Source organism: Salmo trutta, chromosome 7 (assembly GCF_901001165.1).
Source record: "Salmo trutta chromosome 7, fSalTru1.1, whole genome shotgun sequence".
NCBI lineage: Eukaryota > Metazoa > Chordata > Actinopteri > Salmoniformes > Salmonidae > Salmo > Salmo trutta.
The window spans coordinates 1,326,061-1,350,751 of record NC_042963.1 but is presented as its reverse complement, the minus strand read 5'-3'; the positions used below and the strand labels follow the sequence as shown (position 1 = coordinate 1,350,751).

General features: G+C 41.4%; 1 protein-coding gene across 2 annotated transcripts in view; it reads left to right on the top strand.

Moving 5' to 3' along the window:
* The first annotated feature begins 1,456 nt into the window (after positions 1-1,456).
* The window catches only part of LOC115196712 (semaphorin-3D-like), a 61,562-nt gene continuing 38,327 nt past the window's right edge, over positions 1,457-24,691 (top strand). The window contains exons 1-3 of one of the 2 annotated variants that reach the window (XM_029757562.1): positions 1,457-1,814; positions 14,786-15,042; positions 22,994-23,154. In XM_029757562.1, the coding sequence (XP_029613422.1) occupies positions 14,838-15,042; positions 22,994-23,154 (366 nt within the window). In that variant the 5' untranslated portion in view covers positions 1,457-1,814; positions 14,786-14,837. Of the gene's footprint in view, positions 1,827-14,785; positions 15,043-22,993; positions 23,155-24,691 lie in introns of both variants that reach the window. The other variant, XM_029757561.1, reaches the window with a different exon arrangement.

Sequence of the window (24,691 nt, the reverse complement as noted above, 5' to 3'; positions counted from 1 at the left end):
TTAGTTTCTCATTGTATGTTGTTTTGAGAATATATGAGTTCTTCTTTATTTTGAGTTGAATCATATGGGTGTTTTATTCTGATTAATGTATGAAGGTCATTCCACACATTATGAGTGTAATACTGTGATGTATTGTAGAAAGATAATGTTGTCACCTCTCTGGAGATGTGTGTTCCCACCGGGCACACACTGGTTGAATCAATGTTGTTTCCACGTTATTTCAATTAAATGAAGTTGAACCAACGTGGAATAGACGGTTTCAGACTTGGTCTGGTCTGACCTAACTTTCCGTCGGACGTGTATGCTGCATTCATAATCAAGTGGGAAGGCGGTAATTACAAGTTTTGATGTAAATGCCAGTTGGATGCATTCAGGTGCTTTGAACTCTCTGAGAAACAATTGGATAATGGCAAACAAGCTGCGTCAACAATACCCAAAAAGTACAGCTGTCATGCTTGTAAACAAATGATAGTGTTCAACAAATATATGAATAGATAGCTTTTTATAATTCATGTTTTGCTGTTCAATTTAACTACCAAAAATGCTGTTATCAAGGTCATTTCCTCAGTAGGTGACATCAGAGATCAACATGTGGGAGAAGTCGGAGCTCAGGGACGATAGACAAGTATCCCACTCAGGGGCGTTCAGGCGGATTTTTCCAAATCATATGTGATAAATACCACCTTGCCACTTTATTATGAACGAAGCATTTTTCGAGACACTTGTTGTGAGACATCCAAGTGCAGCTCATTGGTAAATAGCTTATTTGTTGGATCCATTTGTATAAATTCATTCAAGTCAACTGCTGAGGGCTGAACACTAAACACCTTGCTGTAAATAAATCACTTGATCTCCCGCCATCTCCCTTGACCCTGAGACACATAGACCAAACTTTCTCACAGAGGAACACAATGGTGCTTCGTGTGAGATGTGATACAGTTGTTATCTTGAGTAGCTACTTCTTATTTGTAGTAGGCTTGTTACAAATGCTAAATGGTAGTTTAATACAAGATGTACAGAGAATTCAATAAATGATATACCTATGGGTGCTGGTTTGCATAGAACAAGTGGCACAAGAATACTACAATATCATTCATTCCTGCAACAAGGTCTTACTCTGCTGCAAACCGGTTAAGGGAGAGATGACTGTTTAAAAATGGATTCAAACAACATACTGTATACTGAGGCTATTAGGATTTAAGTATGTTTAAATACTGTAGGAAGTTCAGGGAGTAGCTGTGGCCGGGACTGGAATCCAGGTCCTGAGGTTGTCAAGCCAACACTTTAACCATTATGCCAAGAGGTCCAAACCTCTTGACAAGGTTTCCAGTTGTTGTGTTAACATCACTACAATATATACAAATCAATGTGGTTTTCAATCTATTTGGATGGAGGTTATACAGCAGTGTTATGCAGTTTATAAACTGCATATCTTTCATCTTTTTAGAGGGGCAATGAGTGGGGGTTTGCCATCCCTACTTCCCTCCCTCGAGGCAAGATGCCACATTTCCAACTCATCCCTCTCCATCCATGTAGCACGTGCAAGTGGAGTGCATAGCTAGTTCTTCGCGGAAGACGGGGACTTGAGCTTGCGTCAAACTGCTCAGAAGTGAATAAATGAAGCGCAGGGATATATTGGGGCGATTTCGTTTGAGCAACTTGTATCGCTGCTGTACATGCCAGCTAGCCCTTGCCAGGTGTATTGTAAGGTTTCGTGAATGTGTTGTTAAGCTCTGTGTGTGAGTTCAGCTCTGGTCATCATTACGCACGGGAGGAATCCCGCTCCAGCAGCGACAAGACAACGTTGAGAACAGGTACATTGCGAAGTAAGGATGGTTTCGTTTATTGTACATATTACGAACAAATACGTAAAATACACATACATGTTACATTTGTGTAGAATATGACCATACATCATGCAAATAGTTAATCTGGTAAAAAAAAGTTTTCAGTGAATAGCCAAATGTGTTGCATTAGAAATTTTGTTGGGTAAATATTTAGTTGGGTATTGGTGTTTTACGCAATGTTTTTCTCTAAGGGGAATGATTTGATGTCTTCATAGCCTTGTCAGTTTGCCAAAGGCTCTTATGATCTGCGTTTTGAATTGTGACTACTGACTACTGGCACAGTTAGGGCACCTCTAAGTATTTCTTAAAAAACAATAGGTCTACAAGAATAGTACACAAACAGTGGATTGACAAGGTTTACATTGGTTTACTAATAAGTGGTCTACTTCAAAGCTACAGAAGTGTAGGAGAAAGCTTTTTGATTTGATCTGTGGAGCTCAAATATAAGAGGTGGATAGTTCACATTATACAGATTATCATGAGCCAGGAGTTGATAAATGGATAAGCCTCATACAGTATACACATTTTTCTCTGGATATGATTTACAGTGTTGTCTTTACCTCTCCCAGACCATAAATACTACATACAATGTGGATGATTATATATATCCCGCCGGTATGTGAGGAGTATTTCATAGAGACAGAGACAAAATGTTTAAGATGAGTTTGGTATGAGGACATTCTGACAGTCTTCTGACAGTAGTAAACTCTCCTCCTCTCTTCTGCACTTCTTCTCACCTCAATGCTAATAGTCTGGGTTCTGTGTGTGTGTGCCTGTGTGTGTGTGTATTTGTGTGTGGTACTGTCTGTTCACTGTGTTGACTCAGTGGCTTAATACCCTTCAGTCACAATCTGAAGTAGTGCAGATTTTTTCTCTGTAAAATAAATGCTCAAGGGGGCAGCATGACAGAAGATTGACTAAGAAATAATAGAATTGTTAATACAATTTTACAGCATAATAATTCATAGTGAAACATGTCCGCTTTTCTTTGGTTATGTGTGTGCGTGTTTGTGTTTGGTAACAGCTTTAATAATGTGGCAGACGCACACGCGCACACACACACACACACACACACACACACACACACACACACACACACACACACACACACACACACACACACACACACACACACACACACACACTGTTCAGGGTGTCATAGCAAAACTCAGTCTGATACCCTGTGGTTTAACTGTACCAGTCTGTGTAATGGGAAGGGCAGGAGAAAGACTCAGTCATGAACTGCTACCGTTATTCTAGCCACCCCAGCCTGCTCCCAGCTATTCAGCTCTACTTCAGCTCTACTTCAGCTCTACTTCAGCTCTGCTAAAGGTTTACCTAACACCCTACCAGGAGCCAGTGTGTAGGCCAGAGAGAGAGAGAGAGAGAGAGAGAGATAATGTGGATGGTGATATGTGTGGCAGTCGTCCAGTAGTGCCAGTCAGGGTGACGTGAGTAAATAAATGCTGGCTAATTTTCTGCCGTCTCACCTCAGAAAGACAACAGAGGAAAAAACTCCTGTGATTGGACTCTTTAAACAGCAGCCAATCATTACCTCACTGCCCATGCCCTGTCAGACATGCTTAGGACTGATTAGTGTATGTACAGGCACGGGCGTAGACACACGCATAGTGGCATGGACAGTGCGCAAACAAATGGCTGGAGGTTGATTCTGACACAGAAATCTATGTTTGAAAATATTTCGCTTTTGGAAGAGTTAAAATGGATAGCAATTAAGAGGCCGTATCACACCTGCTGTTGTGAAATAAAACAGAATCAATGCTATATCGTAGTGTACAGGCTCTAGTATGCATCAATATTCTGCTGTGTTTACAATGGTCCTCAGGTCCATTCCTGAGCTGTGTGACAGCATTATGTGATTAATGCCTGCACGTTTTCCTGGACTGGGCTGAAAGCATTCCCTCTCTCTCAGAACTGCCCTTGTCTGGTTGTGTATGAGTTTGCATGCTTGTTTGTGTAATTACTATAGAATATTTACTGACGTTTTATCAATAGCATTTCAGGATTTTGGGATGCTGAGCAAATGGAACTGTAGTCTGTTATGTTTTGTGTCAGACAGTATTTTGTTTGATTTGAATCGTGTCCATAGGAGGTTAGAAGACCTAGAATCACCTCAGCAGTTGGACGTTTTCTGACTGGATCGCCAGGCTCCCCTGCCTCAATCGATCTGTCAGGTTCCCGTGCCCCAGCTGACACGACAGGTTCCCGTGCCTCAGCTGGCATGAAAGGTTCTCGCACATTAGCAGGGTTGGCCGGTCAGCAGGGGGTACTGTCACGTATACTCCCTCTCCGGCCTCTAGGTCATCAGGCTGCTGATTATCCCGCACACCAGTCACCATTGTCTCGCACACCTGCGCCTCATGACACTCACCTGGACTCCATCACCTCCTTGATTATCTTCTCGATACAGTGAGGGGAAAAAGTATTTGATCCCCTGCTGATTTTGTACGTTTGCCCACTGACAAAGAAATCATCAGTCTATAATTTTAATGGTAGGTTTATTTGAACAGTGAGAGACAGAATAACAATTGAAAAATCCAGAAAAACGCATGTCAAAAATGGCTCCCAGGTGTCTTTTATACAGGTAACGAGCTGAGATTAGGAGCACACTCTTAAAGGGAGTGCTCCTAATCTCAGCTTGTTACCTGTATAAAAGACACCTGTCCACAGAAGCAATCAATCAATCAGATTCCAAACTCTCCACCATGGCCAAGACCAAAGAGCTCTCCAAGGATGTCAGGGACAAGATTGTAGACCTACACAAGGCTGGAATGGGCTACAAGACCATCGCCAAGCAGCTTGGTGAGAAGGTGACAACAGTTGGTGCGATTATTCGGAAATGCAAGAAACACAAAATAACTGTCAATCTCCCTCGGCCTGGGGCTCCATGCAAGATATCACCTTGTGGAGTTGCAATGATCATGAGAACGGTGAGGAATCAGCCCAGAACTACACAGGAGGATCTTGTCAATGATCTCAAGGCAGCTGGGACCATAGTCACCAAGAAAACAATTGGTAACACACTACGCCGCGAAGGACTGAAATCCTGCAGTGCCCGCAAGGTCCCCCTGCTCAAGAATACATATACATGCCCGTCTAAAGTTTGCCAATGAACATCTGAATGATTCAGAGGACAACTGGGTGAAAGTGTTGTGGTCAGATGAGACCAAAATGGAGCTCTTTGGCATCAACTCAACTCGCTGTGTTTGGAGGAGGAGGAATGCTGCCTATGACCCCAAGAACACAAGAAACATCTGACCCCTGTGATTGCCAACAAGGGTTTTGTCACCAAGTACTAAGTCATGTTTTGCAGAGGGGTCAAATTCTTTTTTCCCTAATTAAAATGCAAGTCAATTTATAACATTTTTGACATGCGTTTTCTGGATTTTTTTGTTATTCTGTCTCTCACTGTTCAAATAAACCTACCATTAAAATTATAGACTGACCATTTCTTTGTCAGTGGGCAAACGTACAAAATCAGCAGGGGATCAATTACTTTCTTCCCTCACTGTATCTGTCACTCCCCTTGGTTCTTTCCTCAGGTGTTATTGACTCTGTTTCATGTCGGTGCTTTGTTTGTGTTTCGTGGTCATTGTTTATTTTATTTATTAAAACACTCCCTGAACTTGCTTCCCGACTCTCAGCACACTCATTACAGTATGTGTGCTATGGTGAAGGATATGTCAAGATGTCATGCTCAATGTTTTTATGCTGTATTTTTTTATTTGTTTGTTTGTGGAAAAAATAAATACAACTTTAATATAAAAAAAAATGTACCTACTGTTTTACCCAACTTCATATGTATATAATGTATTCTAGTAAAGGCTCATCCTATATAACTTCTGCTGTACACACCTTTCCTATTCATATACTGTCCATAATGTCTATACACACCATCATATACATATTTATGTTCCGGACACTGTCATTGCTCATTCTAATATTTCTATATTTCTTAATTCCTTTCTTTACATTTTGGGATTCGCGTTTATTGTTTTACGGCACTGTTGGAGCTAGGAACATACGCATTTCGCTACACATGCAAAATATGTATAGGTGACCAATAACATTTGATTTGATGCTGTATCGTTGTTTACTATAGCCTTTATTGTTGTGCAATGAAACACATTTCACCCCTTTCTCTATAACCCAGGGAGGTCTCGCTTTGTGTGTGTATGTGTGAAACACAACAGTTCACTTATGGTAGTACAGGGAGGTCTCGTCCGGAGTGAGATTGGGTGAGTGAGGCGATAGAGAGAAGGGGCACTAATATTAGTGGAAATATTTGAAAACCAATATTATAGGAGAATTTATGAACAGTATTACACAGACATCAATTCAGAGTTCTGTTAGTGTAAGTCCATGGAAGCTTTTATGAATGGAGAAACAACAAACTACCACAGTGACCAACACATTACAGCACCAACACTGACTGTGAGAAATCCTGCTTCAAGTTGATATAGGTCTTTCTGAGCTCTGTTTTATTATAGTTCTCTCAACACTGTTTTGTTATAGTTCTCTCAACACTGTTTTATTATAGTTCTCTCAACACTGTTTTATTATAGTTCTCTCAACACTGTTTTATTATAGTTCTCTCAACACTGTTTTATTATAGTTCTCTCTTAACAATGTTTTATTATAGTTCTCTCAACACTGTTTTAATTATAGTTCTCTCAACACTGTTTTGTGATAGTTCTCTTAACACTGTTTTATTATAGTTCTCTAAACACTGTTTTATTATAGTTCTCTCAGCACTGTTTTATTATAGTTCTCTCAACACTGTTTTATTATAGTTATCTCAACACTGTTTTGTTATAGTTCTCTCAACACTGTTTTATTATAGTTCTCTCAACACTGTTTTATTATAGTTCTCTCAACACTGTTTTGTTATAGTTCTCTCAACACTGTTTTATTATAGTTCTCTCAACACTGTTTTGTTATAGTTCTCTCAACACTGTTTTATTATAGTTCTCTCAACACTGTTTTATTATAGTTCTCTCAACACTGTTTTATGATAGTTCTCTCAACACTGTTTTATTATAGTTCTCTCAACACTGTTTTATTATAGTTCTCTCAACACTGTTTTATTATAGTTCTCTCAACACTGTTTTATTATAGTTCTCTTAACACTGTTTTATTATAGTTCTCTCAACACTGTTTTATTATAGTTCTCTCAACACTGTTTTATTATAGTTCTCTCTTAACACTGTTTTATTATAGTTCTCTCAACACTGTTTTATTATAGTTCTCTCAACACTGTTTTATTATAGTTCTCTCAACACTGTTTTATTATAGTTCTCTCAACACTGTTTTATTATAGTTCTCTCAACACTGTTTTATTATAGTTCTCTTAACACTGTTTTATTATAGTTCTCTCAACACTGTTTTATTATAGTTCTCTCAACACTGTTTTATTATAGTTCTCTCTTAACACTGTTTTATCATAGTTCTCTCAACACTGTTTTAATTATAGTTCTCTCAACACTGTTTTATTATAGTTCTCTCAACACTGTTTTGTTATAGTTCTCTTAACACTGTTTTATTATAGTTCTCTAAACACTGTTTTATTATAGTTCTCTCAACACTGTTTTATTATAGTTCTCTCAGCACTGTTTTATTATAGTTCTCTCAACACTGTTTTATTATAGTTCTCTCAACACTGTTTTGTTATAGTTCTCTCAACACTGTTTTATTATAGTTCTCTCAACACTGTTTTATTATAGTTCTCTCAACACTGTTTTATTATAGATCTCTCAACACTGTTTTATTATAGTTCTCTCAACACTGTTTTGTTATAGTTCTCTCAACACTGTTTTATTATAGTTCTCTCAACACTGTTTTATTATAGTTCTCTCAACACTGTTTTATTATAGTTCTCTCAACACTGTTTTATTATAGTTCTCTCAACACTGTTTTATTATAGTTCTCTCTTAACAATGTTTTATTATAGTTCTCTCAACACTGTTTTAATTATAGTTCTCTCAACACTGTTTTGTTATAGTTCTCTTAACACTGTTTTATTATAGTTCTCTAAACACTGTTTTATTATAGTTCTCTCAACACTGTTTTATTATAGTTCTCTCAGCACTGTTTTATTATAGTTCTCTCAACACTGTTTTGTTATAGTTCTCTCAACACTGTTTTATTATAGTTCTCTCAACACTGTTTTATTATAGTTCTCTCAACACTGTTTTATTATAGTTCTCTCAACACTGTTTTATTATAGTTCTCTCTTAACAATGTTTTATTATAGTTCTCTCAACACTGTTTTAATTATAGTTCTCTCAACACTGTTTTGTTATAGTTCTCTTAACACTGTTTTATTATAGTTCTCTAAACACTGTTTTATTATAGTTCTCTCAACACTGTTTTATTATAGTTCTCTCAGCACTGTTTTATTATAGTTCTCTCAACACTGTTTTATTATAGTTCTCTCAACACTGTTTTGTTATAGTTCTCTCAACACTGTTTTATTATAGTTCTCTCAACACTGTTTTATTATAGTTCTCTCAACACTGTTTTATTATAGATCTCTCAACACTGTTTTATTATAGTTCTCTCAACACTGTTTTGTTATAGTTCTCTCAACACTGTTTTATTATAGTTCTCTCAACACTGTTTTATTATAGTTCTCTCAACACTGTTTTATTATAGTTCTCTCAACACTGTTTTATTATAGTTCTCTCAACACTGTTTTATTATAGTTCTCTCAACACTGTTTTATTATAGTTCTCTCAACACTGTTTTATTATAGTTCTCTCAACACTGTTTTATTATAGTTCTCTCAACACTGTTTTATTATAGTTCTCTCAACACTGTTTTATTACTAGAGTTAATAGCTAATAGAGATAATTTAAATGTTGCTGGTGTATTTTATGTTGTGTATTGTTTCAACATAACATAGCGTCAGTCGTGTATTTAGCCTAGTAGACATACTCACATAGAACCACATGGGGGTTAGCAACATGCTTTCTTAAACTGTAGAAGAAAACATGATTGACTGTTGCCAAGAAAAACAGTTCAAGTCCTGAGAGCTAAAACCAATTACCTCTGTTATTACGCCAAGTATGTGTCACTGGTCAGGGAATACTGTGTGTGTGTGTGTGTGTGTGTGTGTGTGTGTGTGTGTGTGTGTGTGTGTGTGTGTGTGTGTGTGTGTGTGTGTAATCTAGAGTAATAGGAAGTCTAATACACTTTGTCCTTGACAGATGTGATAATGGCTTACTTACTGGCTACAACATTGGTAGATAATGTTTTACCAAGGGTGGTCTATCCTTGTCTCACTCTCTTTCCATCTCCCTCACAGACCGCTAAATGCTTTACTTAGGGTAGTCTTCGGAGGGAAGTGCTCCGGGCAGAGAGAGAGAGAGAGAGAGAGAGAGAGAACAATTTGAGGGAACATTCCTCTGGTACTGTATATGAGTCTCATCAGAAAGACACAACAAATGGGGTTCCATTATAATGATTCCCAAATGATTTGCTGGGGACTCTGGTACGTCGGTCATGACCAGTCCTTGTTGGGTCATGGCTGGTACTTCAGAAACAGGATTTTGTATATTTTAGTGACATGCTTTTGGGTTGGGTGTGTCACGGTTCAGAACATTTTGGCAAAAACAGTTTAGTAATTCAAAGAGGAATGCTGTAATTTTGATGAGACATCATTTTGTAGGGCTGAACACCACACACTGTAACTGAACTTAACACCATCCAGACTCTCCATGGTGTGTGTGTGTGTGTGTGTGTGTGTGTGTGTGTGTGTGTGTGTGTGTGTGTGTGTGTGTGTGTGTGTGTGTGTGTGTGTGTGTGTGTGTGTGTGTGTGTATAGAACTATTAGCTTTGGATCTGTCACTATCATAACCATTTCCCATTGGCCCCTTCACCGTGTGCCTCCCACCCTGCCAAATATAATAGTTACTGTTGGTCCGCCAGGAAACACACACACAGACGAACACACACGCTCACACACCTAATGTAGCCTGCCAGGAAACAGGGATGTTAGCTTAACCTGCATGGCACTGGCTGGGCAACCAACTCTCTCACTTCTTCCATCTTTACTTCTCTGCCTTTCTCTCTCTCTCTCTCCCTCTCATGTGCTCTATCTAGATGAATGGTGCCTTCAGTATTAGAGTGTCTAGTGTAAAGTAGAGCCATAGTTACATATTCTCCAGAGACAGTTAGTAGGTCTGAGGTCAAAGCCTCCATTGACTGACATACCAAACCAAACCCCACCCAACTGCACAAACTGCACACGCGTGCACGAGCACACACACACACACACACACACACACACACACACACATACACACACATACACATACACATACACACACACACATACACACACACACACACACACACACACACACACACACACACACACACACACACACACACACACACACACACACTCTCTCTCTCTCTCGCTCTCTCTCGCTCTCTCTCTCTATTTCTATCATGGCACATACATGATCTGACCTGACGTTTTTCTAATACTTTAATGGGGCTGTACCTCTCTCTGACATTCTAACTCACTCTCTCCAATAGTGTTTAGTAGAGCTAAGCCCACTGCCTCCTTCCTCATATCTATAATCTCTATCAGAGCTGGCTGAGAGGGTTGTTGATCTCATAACACTTGAGCTTCCCTCTCTGTTAACACTGCATTCTTCAACACAGATTCTGCAGAGGCACTGATAGAATGCTTTGTGTGTGTGTGTGTGCCTGCGTGCGTGCGGGCGTGTGTGTGTGTAATATGGGTGTTCAAGCGTGAACTTTACTTGCCTGGTCTAGATCTTGTCATCACCCCCTGATGTGAGGGAGGAAGATCCCCCACAACGACTAAATGTCTTACACATAAACACACACACCCTGATACATTATCTAGAGGCTGAGACGCTTCATCCAAATAAACATCAGTCTGTTTTATCAATCCCTAATCGTCTTCAGTACTAGTCTTGAAAACCCGACCCTAGGCAACACAGTGAGTACGAACAAATTGCAAGGCAGACATGCCAGAACGTTGGGATTCAAAACCAAAGTTTGCAGGCAAAACCTTGCAAGCTATCTATCCCCTTGCGAAATGCACTCAGAGAGAAATAACCTCCCTGATCGCCATCTTGCTCGCTACTATTTAGTATTTTATTCAAGCTGATAAAGTAATGATGTAGGCAGTGACGTAGTTCTTCTGCCAAAGGAATCCATCATTGAAACCAGACCCTAGTCTTTGTTTTGCCCAGTGCCAGATTTTCGAGACTACTTCAGTACAGGGCTATAGAGAGATGGGTGTGTGTTGTGGATGGATTCATGCCCAGCCAGGTCACCTGTAAAACAAGTCAGTATTCGACGTCCATCCATATCTGAGGTTGTCGGGAGATGACCGGCCACTAGGGGCAACAGTGAGCACTGTTATCTTCATGTAGGTTTCAGTTTTGCTAGGCGTTGTGGACGGTGATGGCAGATGGGTGTAAGGATCTGCCTCTGGTGCCAAAGGTCTCATGTGAGCAGAGTTGAGCTGTTGGAAATCCTGCTCCTCCCTTTATCAACTCCATGTCCTTTCCAACCGCTCTGCGCTCACAGGAAAAAACACTGCCTCTCCAAATTCGCTCTTTTATTTAAAATCACAATTTAACCAAGACCCATCTATTTTTCTGATTACCTGGACCTACCATTTGGTTTTGAAATATTGAAAACAAGCTTTATGAATTTGAATTTGATGTATTTGAATAAACATGGAAAGTTGAATTAACAAGCGCACATCATTTCAAATAGGCTACATGTCATATTAAACAGCATATAAACATTCTAAATAGGTCAGGAGCCAGACAGGGCTTTCAATTATTTCAAGGCTCTAGCCTACAAAGAAATACATTGTGAAGCATTTGCGAGTGCGACTCAAAAGGCTGGTAGGGACATACCTTTGAAATCATTTTTTAGAATTCATGTTAAGAAACATGAGTTTCGCCCATCTGTGGCTTCAGGCTCAAGTGATGGTGCCTGGAGAGCAGGCCAGCAGCTGAGAATATCCTCTCTTCACTTGCAGAGCCGCTGGGGATGATAAACATCTTTTTGGAGACTATTTTTCCAGGCTGGGCAGAGAGGCACAGTTAAAAAATAATAATATTCTATAGGTAGGCCTAAATGTTTTTAAGCAAAATAATTCAATCAAAATTACATTTTCTTTGAGCATGGGAATATGCCAGGCCTATTGGGCCAAAATCAATTATGGCATATTGTATAGATAATCAATAATGTATGCACTCGCTCTGGATAAGGGCGTCTGCTAAATTAGAAACATTTAAAAAAATGTAGAATAAAAATGAATCAAATGTTTAAGAGATCAGATTTTTATTTTATAAATATTTTGCTACAATGACATACTTAGTTATTGACCCACCTCGTTCCTTTCTTTTAGCAAGTGCACGCAGTAAGTACCCATCATGCTTTCGGTATACATGTGTTTTCAGATTCTACAATGATTCTTTAGTTGTGGACACTACATCACCACACTCCCTCTCTTGCTCGTGGTCCTCATCTTTCTAAGTCACCTTGATTTAGCACCTGTGTGTTTTATCAGTTTCTTTATGAATTTATTTAGCGAACTCCATGACATTAGCTAAAGCAGGGGTGCTATTGCAGCACACAAGTAGACTACAAATGCATGCTGGGCCGGGCATGCCCTGAGCTTGTGAAGTGAGTGCTACTGGAGCGAAATTGGTGCGGGTGAAAAGGCCAACTCTCCAGCCTTTGAGAATCTGGCTCCGCACTCCAGTCAAATCAGGCACACTCCGAACCTCGCTCCGGTCCAGCTCTGCTCCGCTCACATACTCTGGTTCCCATCCAGCGATAGAAAGTTGTTTCTACCCCAAACCTTAACCCTTACCTTAACCATTCGCAGTTAATGACGAACCTTAAGACTTCTGAGTTAATGCCTAAACTTAACCCTAACCTTAAAAGTTTCTAGTTAATGCCTGAACTTAACCATAAACACTTTTGAAATTTGACGTTTGGAACTACTTCAAAATGTGACGTTTGAGAAACATCGATTCTGACTTGAGACTGTGAGAGCTAGTTGTACTGCCTCAGCTCTGATTCCTGTTTGTCTAAACAGGGGTGATATGGTGTATCTCTGCCAATTTGGGGATACATTCCACATAACTCTCTTTCTCTTTTGCTTTCTATCTAACTTGGCAACTTGGATAAATGTTTTCTGTTGTAGAATGTGTATGTAGAATGAATCACATTCATTCATTTAGTCTGACATTATTTATGTTCAACCTAGACAGGTTGATGTATGTTATCTGTGTGTGGGGGGGCAGAGAGAGAGGGAGAGAGGGAGGAGAGAGAGGGAGGTAGTGAAAGAGAGATGGTGAGAGAGGGGAGGATCTGCATTCTGAACCTTCATTTGTGATTGGTTAGTTAATCATTAACAAGATGGAATATGTGGGATGTGTTGGGATGTATCACTGCAAGGAAATACCGAACGTTATGAGAGTTCAGGACACTGCAGTGTTATTAGTTACTCAACCCTACAGGTCTCTCCCCTTGTCACCCTTAGTCTCACCCCTAGTGTCACCTCTGAACCTCTACTGACTAAACAATAACCAATAAGTCAATGTCCTCTCACTGTAGGCTGCCCCTAAACACTTTGCTGTACTCTCTATCCATCTGTCTTGTCTAACGGCAGTATTATTGGTATAAACTTGGTCTTAACAGCTCTCTGATGTAGCGTTAAGAGACAGACATGACTTAGAACATTTATAACAGAAGATAAACCTTCAGGCTCTGATCAGGCCCTACACCCAAACAAGGGCACTGCGTTCATCCACCTCTGGCCTGCTCGCCTCCCTACCTCTGAGGAAGCACAGATCCCGCTCAGCCCAGTCAAAACTGTTCGCTGCTCTGGCACCCCAATGGTGGAACAAGCTCCCTCACGACGCCAGGACAGCGGAGTCAATCACCACCTTCCGGAGACACCTGAAACCCCACCTCTTTAAGGAATACCTGGGATAGGATAAAGTAATCCTTCTTAACCCCCCCCCAAAAGATTTAGATGCACTATTGTAAAGTGGTTGTTCCACTGGATATCTTAAGGTGAATGCACCAATTTGTAAGTCGCTCTGTATAAGAGCGTCTGCTAAATGACTTAAATGTAAATGTAAAGGAATTGTTGATACTGGGTCATCAGCCTAATGCAGAACCATGGGCTAGAATCATTTTGGCATTTAGGTACAGATACCAGATCTTCATTTGATCATAATGTCGTTGCAGGAATTTTAATGCAAACTTGTAGTGTATTTGAAGTTTTAAAAGGCTTCTAAATGTTGTAATTTTCATAAAGAATTTTTGACATTTATCAACCCCTACAAATAAGGTTGATTAATTATAATCCACATAATAATTCACATTTCCTGTTGCTGCAGTATTATTTTCCTGCTGTTGCAAACTGGCTCAAATTTAGGCCCTACATCTATACATAATGAAATGAGTTTAGCATGAGAAAGAAAGAGACAGATAGAGAAGGAGAGTGGGAGAGAAGCGAGGAGAGAGAGACTTTAGAAAGAAGGATGGATGTGTGAAAGACGACGGCTGTTTTTGTTGACCTTTTGTTTTGGTTAAACAGATTTAGATGGACACAAAAGAAGAGGCAGGGACAGGCAACAGCTGATGTAGGCCTGGTTCAGAGAACAGCATGCTTTTAGGGTACCATGTAGAAACAGCTGAATACTCACACACACACACACACACACACACACACACACACACACACACACACACAGGGATAGACAGGAATAGAGAGAGGAAGCGAGAGGGAGAAAGAGAGGAAGAGAGAGGGAGAGAGAGAGAGAGAGAGAGAGAGAGAGAGAAGAGAGAGACCTCCCTTAACTCTTTAACTCCTGACATTGCTTTCCTCCTCCTTTCAGGATGGTTGAGGAACAGTAGCAGAAGAGAGAAGAAAACCTCTACTCTCTCATCATGAAGACTAGAGGAACAAATCCTGATCCTTGGGAGAGGAGCCAGGGTGAGAGGCTGTCCGGGAGCTCCGCTGGAAGTCAGGGGAGGATTAGGCTGTCTCTAGCCCACCCAGGGCTGCTGCTTCTGGGGATAGTACTGCTGGTCCTCCTGCCCTCTGGAGAAAGTGTCAAACAGAATGTACCCAGAGTCAAACTCAGTTACAAAGGTAAGAGACTAGGATATATGGTACAATAATGAAATGCTGATGCACAGATGGCCGAGTGATGGCTATTATTTAGGACAAATTAAAGAATCATGTTTAATATGTGACTTAACCACATTAATTTGCTTCTACTAGTTTTAATAGATGTTTTAGCTGGGAGGATGAACTAGCTATGACCCACAAGTAGGTCCTCAACCAACATTTTGGGTACCAGCGGTCTAAATTTAGGTTGGCATGGGTTGTTGGTAGCATGCATTAACCAGGAAATGACCGCCACATCTACACAGAGAGAATATGATATCTACAACAGAGGTAGAACATAATACTGTACATGTAGCAGTGCAACACACACAACAGCTATTTCTCTATCATCGTGCCAGCTACTTCAACTACTCCTCTATGTTAACACCAGCTACCTGCAGTATTTTCTATTCTCAGCTGCGGTGAATTACCCATAAATGAGCCGTTCTCTGGCCCACTGTCCAGAGGATTGTTCTGACTTCTAGCTCTCTCTTCTTCCCTCTCTTTTCGATTGTTTTACTTTTGTCTTTCTTCACTTTTCTTTTCGGCTCCTGTGAGTTCGACCATAGGGATCCTAACTGTTATCAGAACACACATACACACATACAACATGTAAAAGCTCCCTTGGTCACTGTGTTAATAGATATGAGGCGTAAAAGATCACTTGAAAACAGAGAGAGTGATGTCGGGGGTCCATGCTGTTGGGTTGTGTTTATCATGTTATACAACTACCATAACTCTACATGCAGTCTTTTTAGCCTCCACAGTATTGGCAATTTTAGTCTCTACTGTAAGGTAAATGTAATTTCCACCCTGTTAACATGTTAAATCTCTGAAGCATTTATAGTGAAAGATGATGAATATGCAAACATTTAATTTGTTTTAAATACACATGTACTTTATAGAGTTCTATATTTATACAGAAATAAAGAATTAGTATGCGTATATCATGAAGTTCTTCATTGAAGTATGCAGCTCAGCTGGGCCTGGGTCTGGGGTAGCTGTGGTCCTCTGTGTGTGTCAGTGTGTTTAGTGTTGGGTAAACTAGAGACTGTGTTTGTTTTGAGCCCCAAAAGGGAAGCTATGGCTCCTTAAAAATCCATTTTAGCTACAAAGCAAAAATAACATTTGAACTTTAACAAAACCCCTACAGTAACGCAAACTCCTAAACCACTCATACAACCTCATTACAAGCTTTACTCTAACGCCCTGATGTCTGTGCAACCCCACTGCAACCCCACTGTAACCCGTACTTCAACCCCACTGCAACCCCTACTTCAACCCCACTGCAACCCCTACTTCAACCCCACTGCAACTCCTACTTCAACCCCACTGCAACCCCTACTTCAACCCCACTGCATTCCCATTGCAACCCCACTGCAACCCCACTGCAACCCCTACTTCAACCCCACTGCAACCCCTACTTCAACCCCACTGCAACCCCTACTTCAACCCCACTGCATTCCCATTGCAACCCCACTGCAACCCCACTGCAACCCCAACTTCAACCCCACGGCAACCCCTACTTCAACCCCACTGCAACCCCACTGCAACCCCACTGCAACCCCTACTTCAACCCCACTGCAACCCCTACTTCAACCCCACTGCATTCCCATTGCAACCCCACTGTAACCCCAACTTCAACCCCACTGCAACCCCTACTTCAACCCAGACCACCAAACCCTGATCTAACTCATAACCCCTAAACCCCCAACACAAATTCATCACTCACTAGTTCACATTCACTACTCTAACCCCTATACAAACCCCCTCACCCCAATTCCAACTCTCACTCCCTAACCCTAACCTCCTGCCCTGGCCGAGTCTATTACAAACCCAGCATGGCTGAAAATATACGCTCCTTTACATGTTGATCATTTCCAACATAATTACATTGTAGTACATAAATTGAGTAGGAATAATAACTGCCTTAAACACTGTTTATTTAGCAAATTGGCCTGTAGAAATATGAATGTTCAGCTCTGCAGCTTGTGTTGTTTCATGCCAGTTGAAAACATGCCATATTTTTATTTAACTAGGCAAGTCAGTTAAGAACAAATTCTTATTTACAATGACGTCCTAGGAACAGTGGGTTAACTGCCTGTTCAGGCACAGAACAACAGATTTTTACCTTGTCAGCTCGGGGAATTCGATCTAGCAACCTTTCGGTTACTGGCCCAACGCTCTAACCACTAAGCTACCTGCCACCCCATATAATTCAGCAAAACGAATACATTACAGTCATTTGTTTATTGGACCAAAATGCTCACGTTAAATCCATTTATGATTATCATGAAGCCTCACTTGTGTGTCCCAATCTTCATATTACTTTGGCTTTGGTCTTCCAACAACATGTGGGAGGAAACAGCCCAATAGCTGCTCTAACTGCTGTGTGAATAGTATATATTCAGTAGCCGGTATCACCGTTATAGCCCCTGTCTGCCCTAATAATCAGATGCGCTCATAAATGTGCTGATAGTAACGGAATGGTTTAGAGATCTCAAGTTATGACGCTGCGTGCATTTCATCAAATGCTAAATAATGCGCGACTCTGGTTATTTTCCTATGTTTGGTCCGGACTGTGTTCTCACCAGCAGCGAACCGCACCATGGTACGAATTGAATCGGACCGAGACCACCCTTTTTGAGCGAACCACGGTGTGTTGCTTTAGTGTGCTCCCGAGTGAGGATAGAATGTTCATACCAGTCCAAACGAACAGAACTAATGGGGTAAATGCACCAGGGTTCGGAAAACCGCACCTGAAAGCCCTCTGCGAGTGTATTAACTTCTCTGCCCCCAGGCTTTGGGGTGTCAGTACAGCTCCATGTTAGGTTGCCTCTGTCAAGTGGAGTGAAGGATGAAATCCATCAAAGCAAAATCATTCCTGATTGAACTCACACTTCAAAAACAACATCACCCCCTCTCTAAAAACACTGTTGGTGAAGTCAAATTCCATCAAAGTCAATCATATCCGTTTGAATGCACTCCTCCAAAGCATCGTCATCCCTTTATGATCACACGCTTCAAGCACACACATCATCCCTGGCTTAATGAACTGGATTTCAGAAAGCTGATTCTCAGTGAACTTTCCTCTCAATAACCATCAGCCAATGTTTCACCTCTACTCTAACAGAGGTGAAAGAGTTCAGGATTTTCTAAGAGGGAGAACAATCATTCAAGGTCTTCTGATATGCCAGCCCTAGCTCTAGCCCTAGCTCTAGCTCTAGCCCGAGCTCTAGCCCTAGCTCTAGCCCTAGCCCTAGCCCTAGCTCTAGCCCTAGCTCTAGCCCGAGCTCTAGCCCTAGCTCTAGCCCTAGCTCTAGCTCTAGCCCTAGCTCTAGCCCTAGCTCTAGCCTTAGCCCTAGCCCTAGCTCTAGCCCTAGCTCTAGCTCTAGCCCTAGCTCTAGCCTTAGCTCTAGCCCTAGCTCTAGCCCTAGCCCTAGCTCTAGCCCTAGCTCTAGCCCTAGCTCTAGTGCTCTGAAACCACTCTCTCAGTGTCTGTGCGGATCCATCATAAAAATATACTGTATGGCTACAGTACGGCTCCCGTCCAATGACACACAGCAAAATGATCCAAACAATCTTATCACAGCAGACTTTGTTATGACATGAGCTGTGACGACAGAATGAGGGTAAATGTGCTACTGTCATACTAGTGGCTCCTTGCCAATGTACAATAGGGACAGTTTGGCTATAATGTAACATTATAATAGGATAATGTATTAGGACAGTTTAGTTTATGAAATAATATGAGCATATATTCTACAGAGTTAATCTGACTGGCCCTCTCTCTATTAACTCATGTCAATCAGTTGTTCCATAACCCACATTCTGACCCAGATCAGGACAAGCACTTTTCTTTATAGCTAGGAATTCTATGAAACTGTAAAGCCACGTTCTCCATCTCTCTTTGCTAGAGGAACACTTCCATGTGTGGAAATGTCTGAGCCACGCTTTAGCTAATTCCTTTCTCTTGCATAGTTTGATGGGTCGATGGCTCTCTGATATTTTCACAGTGTTCCTATACAGTATAGCGGGAGTGTTAACCCTTACGCTAGTGAAGACATTCCTATCTGTCACAAGTGTATAGAGGATGAGTGTCACATCGTTCGTCGGAAGGAGCGGACCAAAGTGCAGCTTGTGCATCGTTCCACATATTTTATTTTCACTGTGAAACTATGCAAGATACACAAATAAACTAAAGAACAAAAACAACAAACCGTGACGAAGAGGTGCAACATACACTAACTCAAAAACAATCTCCCACAAACCCAGGTGGGAAAAACAACTACTTAAGTATGATCTCCAATTAGAGACAACGATGACCAGCTGCCTCTAATTGGAGATCATCCCCCCCCAAAAAAACATAGAAATACAAAAACTAGAACATAACAACATAGAAAATCTAAATTAGAAAACCCCCCTGTCACGCCCTGACCTACTCTACCATAGAAAATAACAGCTTTCTATGGTTAGGACGTGACAATGAGACAGTCGCAGGTTTAGAACTACTGAATTTATTAAAGCACAAAATATATATATAAGCGGGACGAAACCCAAAGTGCAAAATAATAAAGTACTCAGGAAAACAAGCAACATTTACAATGACCGACAAAGACAAATGACAGGGAGTATATATACAGTGATAGAGTGGGGATTGGAACCAGGTGTGTGTAATGATGACGAGACAAGTCCGGGGTTGATGAGAGAAGGGCGTTTGCCAGCAGCAGGTTCGGCAGCAGCTAGAAGGCCGGCGTCGCTGGTCGCCTGAGCTGGATAGAAGTGGGAGCCAAAGCGAAGGCTGGTGTGACACTATCTAAAAATAATGTTTAACATGGCATTGATTTAGTTTTACTGAAGATCACAAGGTTTTAACGCCATGATCTAATTAACTTCAGATTCTCTACAGACTATCTACAGACTATAAGTAAGATTTAAACTAACTATTTGCTAACCTTAACCCTTATCCTTAACCCTTATTCTAACCCTTGCCTTAACCCTTAGTTAACCCTTATTCTTAACCTAACCCTAACCTTAGCAAGCAGTTACTTATCAACATATAGTTTGTTGATAGTATGACCATCTCTAGACATCTACAGATGGATCATCCGGCCTCTCCAAATAAAGTGTGACCAAACTATAATGGATTTCCCTTCAGGATATCCATATGTCTATCATAAGCAGACACATCTTTGTTTCTGTCACTGTTGATTCCCATCCTCAGAAAACTGGATAGGGAGGAGAGGAAAGGAAGACTTTTAGTCACCATAGTTACCACACCCTGGGCTGTGGCACTGTAGCTGTCACACACACACACACACACACACACACACACACACACACACACACACACACACACACACACACACACACACACACACACACACACAAACACACAGTCCATCAGTGGGGTTATTTTAAGGCCTGATGCTAGCCGCTGGCCAGCGTGATATGCTATCTAACTCAAATAAACCAGTAGATCAGAGCTCCATGGGGATAATCAGGGGCTGCTGAATGGGGCTGAGGGCTCACCTCCCTGGGGAGTGACTGCAGAGAGAGGGGGGGCATGACTGGAGCCCAGAGCACTAAGCTAAGTGCTAACAATGATGCTAAGCAGGGTCTATCCCTGGGTTCCCATTGCTGCGTGTTTACAGTGCAGATTACAGAGTTAACCAAGGGCTAGCACGGCCGACCTCTAGGTTTAGTGTGGAGAGGGCATAGGGGCTCTGCATGCATGTGTGTGTGTGTGTTTGTGAGAAATAGAGAGAAAGAGATAAATGAGTGTGTGAGTGTGTGAGTGTGTAGGAGGAGGTATTAGGGGTTGAGGGAGGGGGTCTTAAACTTTAAATATTGGTTGTGAGTAACCCCCCCCCACACACACTGAGATCTCTGGAGTCACCAGCCTTCATTCACCCAGCATAGAAACAAAGTCAACATCACCTCAATGTGGGGGAGTCAGGGGTGAGGTAGGGTGTGTGTGTGTGTGTGTGTGTGTGTGTGTGTGTGTGTGTGTGTGTGTGTGTGCGCGCGAGCGTATGTGCTTGAGTCTGGGTCAGGTAAGAGAAGTAAAGTACCATGTTACCTACGGTGGTTTTAGGAAACTCACCCAAATCAATTACTCTGGACAAGAAAAGTACTCTCCTCCCAAACTTGATTTCTTGAAATATTTAGTCAATGTATGTGCTGCATAAAATAACGTTTGCATCAGCATTTGACCTATGGAGAGATTAGAATAGGTTAGACAGGTGAATGGATATGAAAACATGCATAAATACCTCTTACTGATCTGTCGTTGACACTCAGCCCTCATTTTATTTATGTTATTGTTTTTCACTTTAGAAAAAGTATTAATGGATGAGCAAGAGATATTCAAGGTTGACTTAGGGGTGGGGGGCAGGCGCTGAGGTGTAAGGATTACGCCACGTGCACACAGGTTATTACCGTACTGTACATTTTACGTGGTCTTCACAATCCATGGGCTGCATCACAACAAAATGAATCAGGCTGCACGTTAGCAACTTCTTCGGTGGTTTACTACTGGTACCACACAGCAACACACAAGTAAAAAAAATCCAACGCATGCGGCACACTGCACGCTAGTCCGGCAGATGAGTCGCAGCAGTGCAGATTGCCTCCCAATGAAATAAATGGATTTATGCCGCAGCGCATACAGTTTGACACAACCGGTGTGCACGAGGGATTAGTGTATGGAATTATTGGAGCTATTCCCCCCGTTACTCAAACTGTATCATTGATCATTGTTCAATCTGATGCTAGTCTTGACAGATATGTGACATCAGTTCAACAGTCAGATTTAACCATCTGGAGGTTGAGTGAAGATGTCAGGGATCTATGACAATGGTGATAGTGGGTTATTGATGATGATGCGTGTGTACACACACACACACGCATGCACGCACGCATGCACACACACACACACACACACACACACACACACACACACACACACACACACACACACCATGCATTAGAAGGATTTTCCATCTCTCCATCCAGTTAAGGTGTTGAATCGTGAGACAAGAGATTAGAACAGTTCATGCCAATACACACATTACTTTGCACTACCAGGTTCGGTAAACCATGTGTATTTTATGAATTCTAGACGTACCGGACCAAACTTTTTCCATGCATCAGAATGTGTGTATCTAAGTCTGCTGTGTGTCTTTCTCTACTGCTCACTCTCTCTCTCTCTCTCGCTCGCTCGCTCTCTCTCTCTCTCTCTCTCTCGCTCTCTCTCTCACTTTCATTCTCGCTCTCTCTCTCTCTCTCTCTCGCTCTCGCTCTCGCTCTCTCTCTCGCGCTCTCTCTCTCTCTCTCTCTCTCTCTCTCTCTCTCTCTCTCTCTCTCTCTCTCTCTCTCTCTCTCTCAATTCAAGGGACTACATTGACATGAGAAACATATGTTTACATTGCCAAAGCAAGTGAAATGGATAAATAAAAGTGAAATAAACAGTAAATATTACACTCACACAAGTCCCAAAAGAATAAAGACGTTTCAAATCTCTCTCTCCAAAGCTAATAGTTCACACACACACACACACACACCATGGAGAGTCTGGATGGTGTTAAGTTCAGTTACAGTGTGTGGTGTTCAGCCCTACAAAATGATGTCTCATCAAAATTACAGCATTCCTCTTTGAATTACTAAACTGTTTTTGCCAAAATGTTCTGAACCGTGACACACCCAACCCAAAAGCATGTCACTAAAATATACAAAATCCTGTTTCTGAAGGACCAGCCATGACCCAACAAGGACTGGTCATGACCGACGTACCAGAGTCCCCAGCAAATCATTTGGGAATCATTATAATGGAACCCCATTTGTTGTGTCTTTCTGATGAGACTCGTATACAGTACCAGAGGAACGTTCCCTCAAATTGTTCTCTCTCTTTCTCTCTAACTCTCTCTCTCAGAGCTGATCCAGGGTGGTAGTGTGTCAGTGTTCCTGAGTCCTACTGATGGTCTCCATTCCCACTCTGTGTTGTTGGATGAGGAGAGAGGCCGGCTGTTGCTGGGAGCCAAAGACTCAGTCTACCTACTGGACCCTGACAACCTCAGCAGAGCCCCCAGGAAGGTCTGCTTAAGCTACACCAGCAACACTCCTGGAGAACCATTGACTTTATTATGCAGGGAGTTTGGGGGAGCTATCTTTATCCAAATAGTTTAATAAAGTACATGGAATTGTGTGGGGATGGACAATCGAGAGCTTGGGACTATAAGGTTCTATCTGCAAAAAGATGATTCTGAGATAATTGGCTTTAAAGTTCCAAACCCTCGTTAGTTTGAATCGTGTCAGCAATTTTTATCTTGCATTCTTTTGAACTTAACAACATGAGTTTGGGTATTTCGAGTACTATATAGGTAGAGAACAATAAACAGAACAAGGCTGTGTCAATAACTCAATATTGGCAAAAATGTAGATAGAAATATGAAAAGAACATATGTAAGCCAGCACAGTATAATTTGGACGGGAATGTGAAAAAGGTATGAGCTGCACATATAGGAAACAGCCTTAGAATCTCTCCCTAGCAGAAAAGCCCTGGGCAGAACTCAAGTGTTAACAGCTGACTAGCTATTACCGTCTGCAGACACAAACTGCCACATCTCAGACCTGCCACACCTCAGACACTCATGGAATTACCCAACAATTACCCGCTTTCCGATAAGCTCACATACGTATGTTCCATGGAATCATTACTAGATACTAGATTTAGTTTCCCATCATTATATCTGTCATTTAAACAGTCATTTAAACAACTAGCCAACCTGACTGTGCTTGTGCTGCATATTTTCCACCTGACTATTGACACAGCTATGTGGAGTGGATCTGGGAGGAATGCAGCCTAATCAGTGATGTATTGTAGTCGTGGGAAGAGTTTGTAGAGTGGATGGAATTATCAACAGTCAAGTGCACTATGCTGTCTATCAGACTGTATAACTACTGAGCTTGACTTTGACCTAAAATAAGACCACACACATGCACGCGCGCGCACACACACACACACACACACACACACACACACACACACACACACACAGCTGCAGTTGGTAGAGCCATACATCAGAGGTTGTAGAAGTGAGTGTGTTTATGCAGCTGTGGTTGATCCCTGCGCCAGACATTTGAGTTTATTTGATCTTAATCTCGTTGATGTACTGTAAGTCTGAGTGCTGCTCTCTAAATGTTGCCTTTCTGGTTATTGATACTGATGCTGACTAGATAGTTAGACTAGAGTCTTCTGTGTGTAGAGCTGTGTGGATACAGTGAGGGAAAAAAGTATTTGATCCCCTGCTGATTTTGTACGTTTGAACACTGACAAAGAAATGATCAGTCTATAATCTTAATGGTAGGTTTATTTGAACAGTGAGAGACGGAATAACAACAAAATGTAAAAAAAAAAAACGCATGTGAAAAATGTTATAAATTGATTTGCATTTTAATGAGGGAAATAAGTATTTGATCCCTCTGCAAAACATGACTTAGTACTTGGTGGCAAAACCTTTGTTGGCAATCACAGAGGTCAGACGTTTCTTGTAATTGGCCACCAGGTTTGCACACATCTCAGGAGGGATTTTGTCCCACTCCTCTTTGCAGATCTTCTCCAAGTCATTAA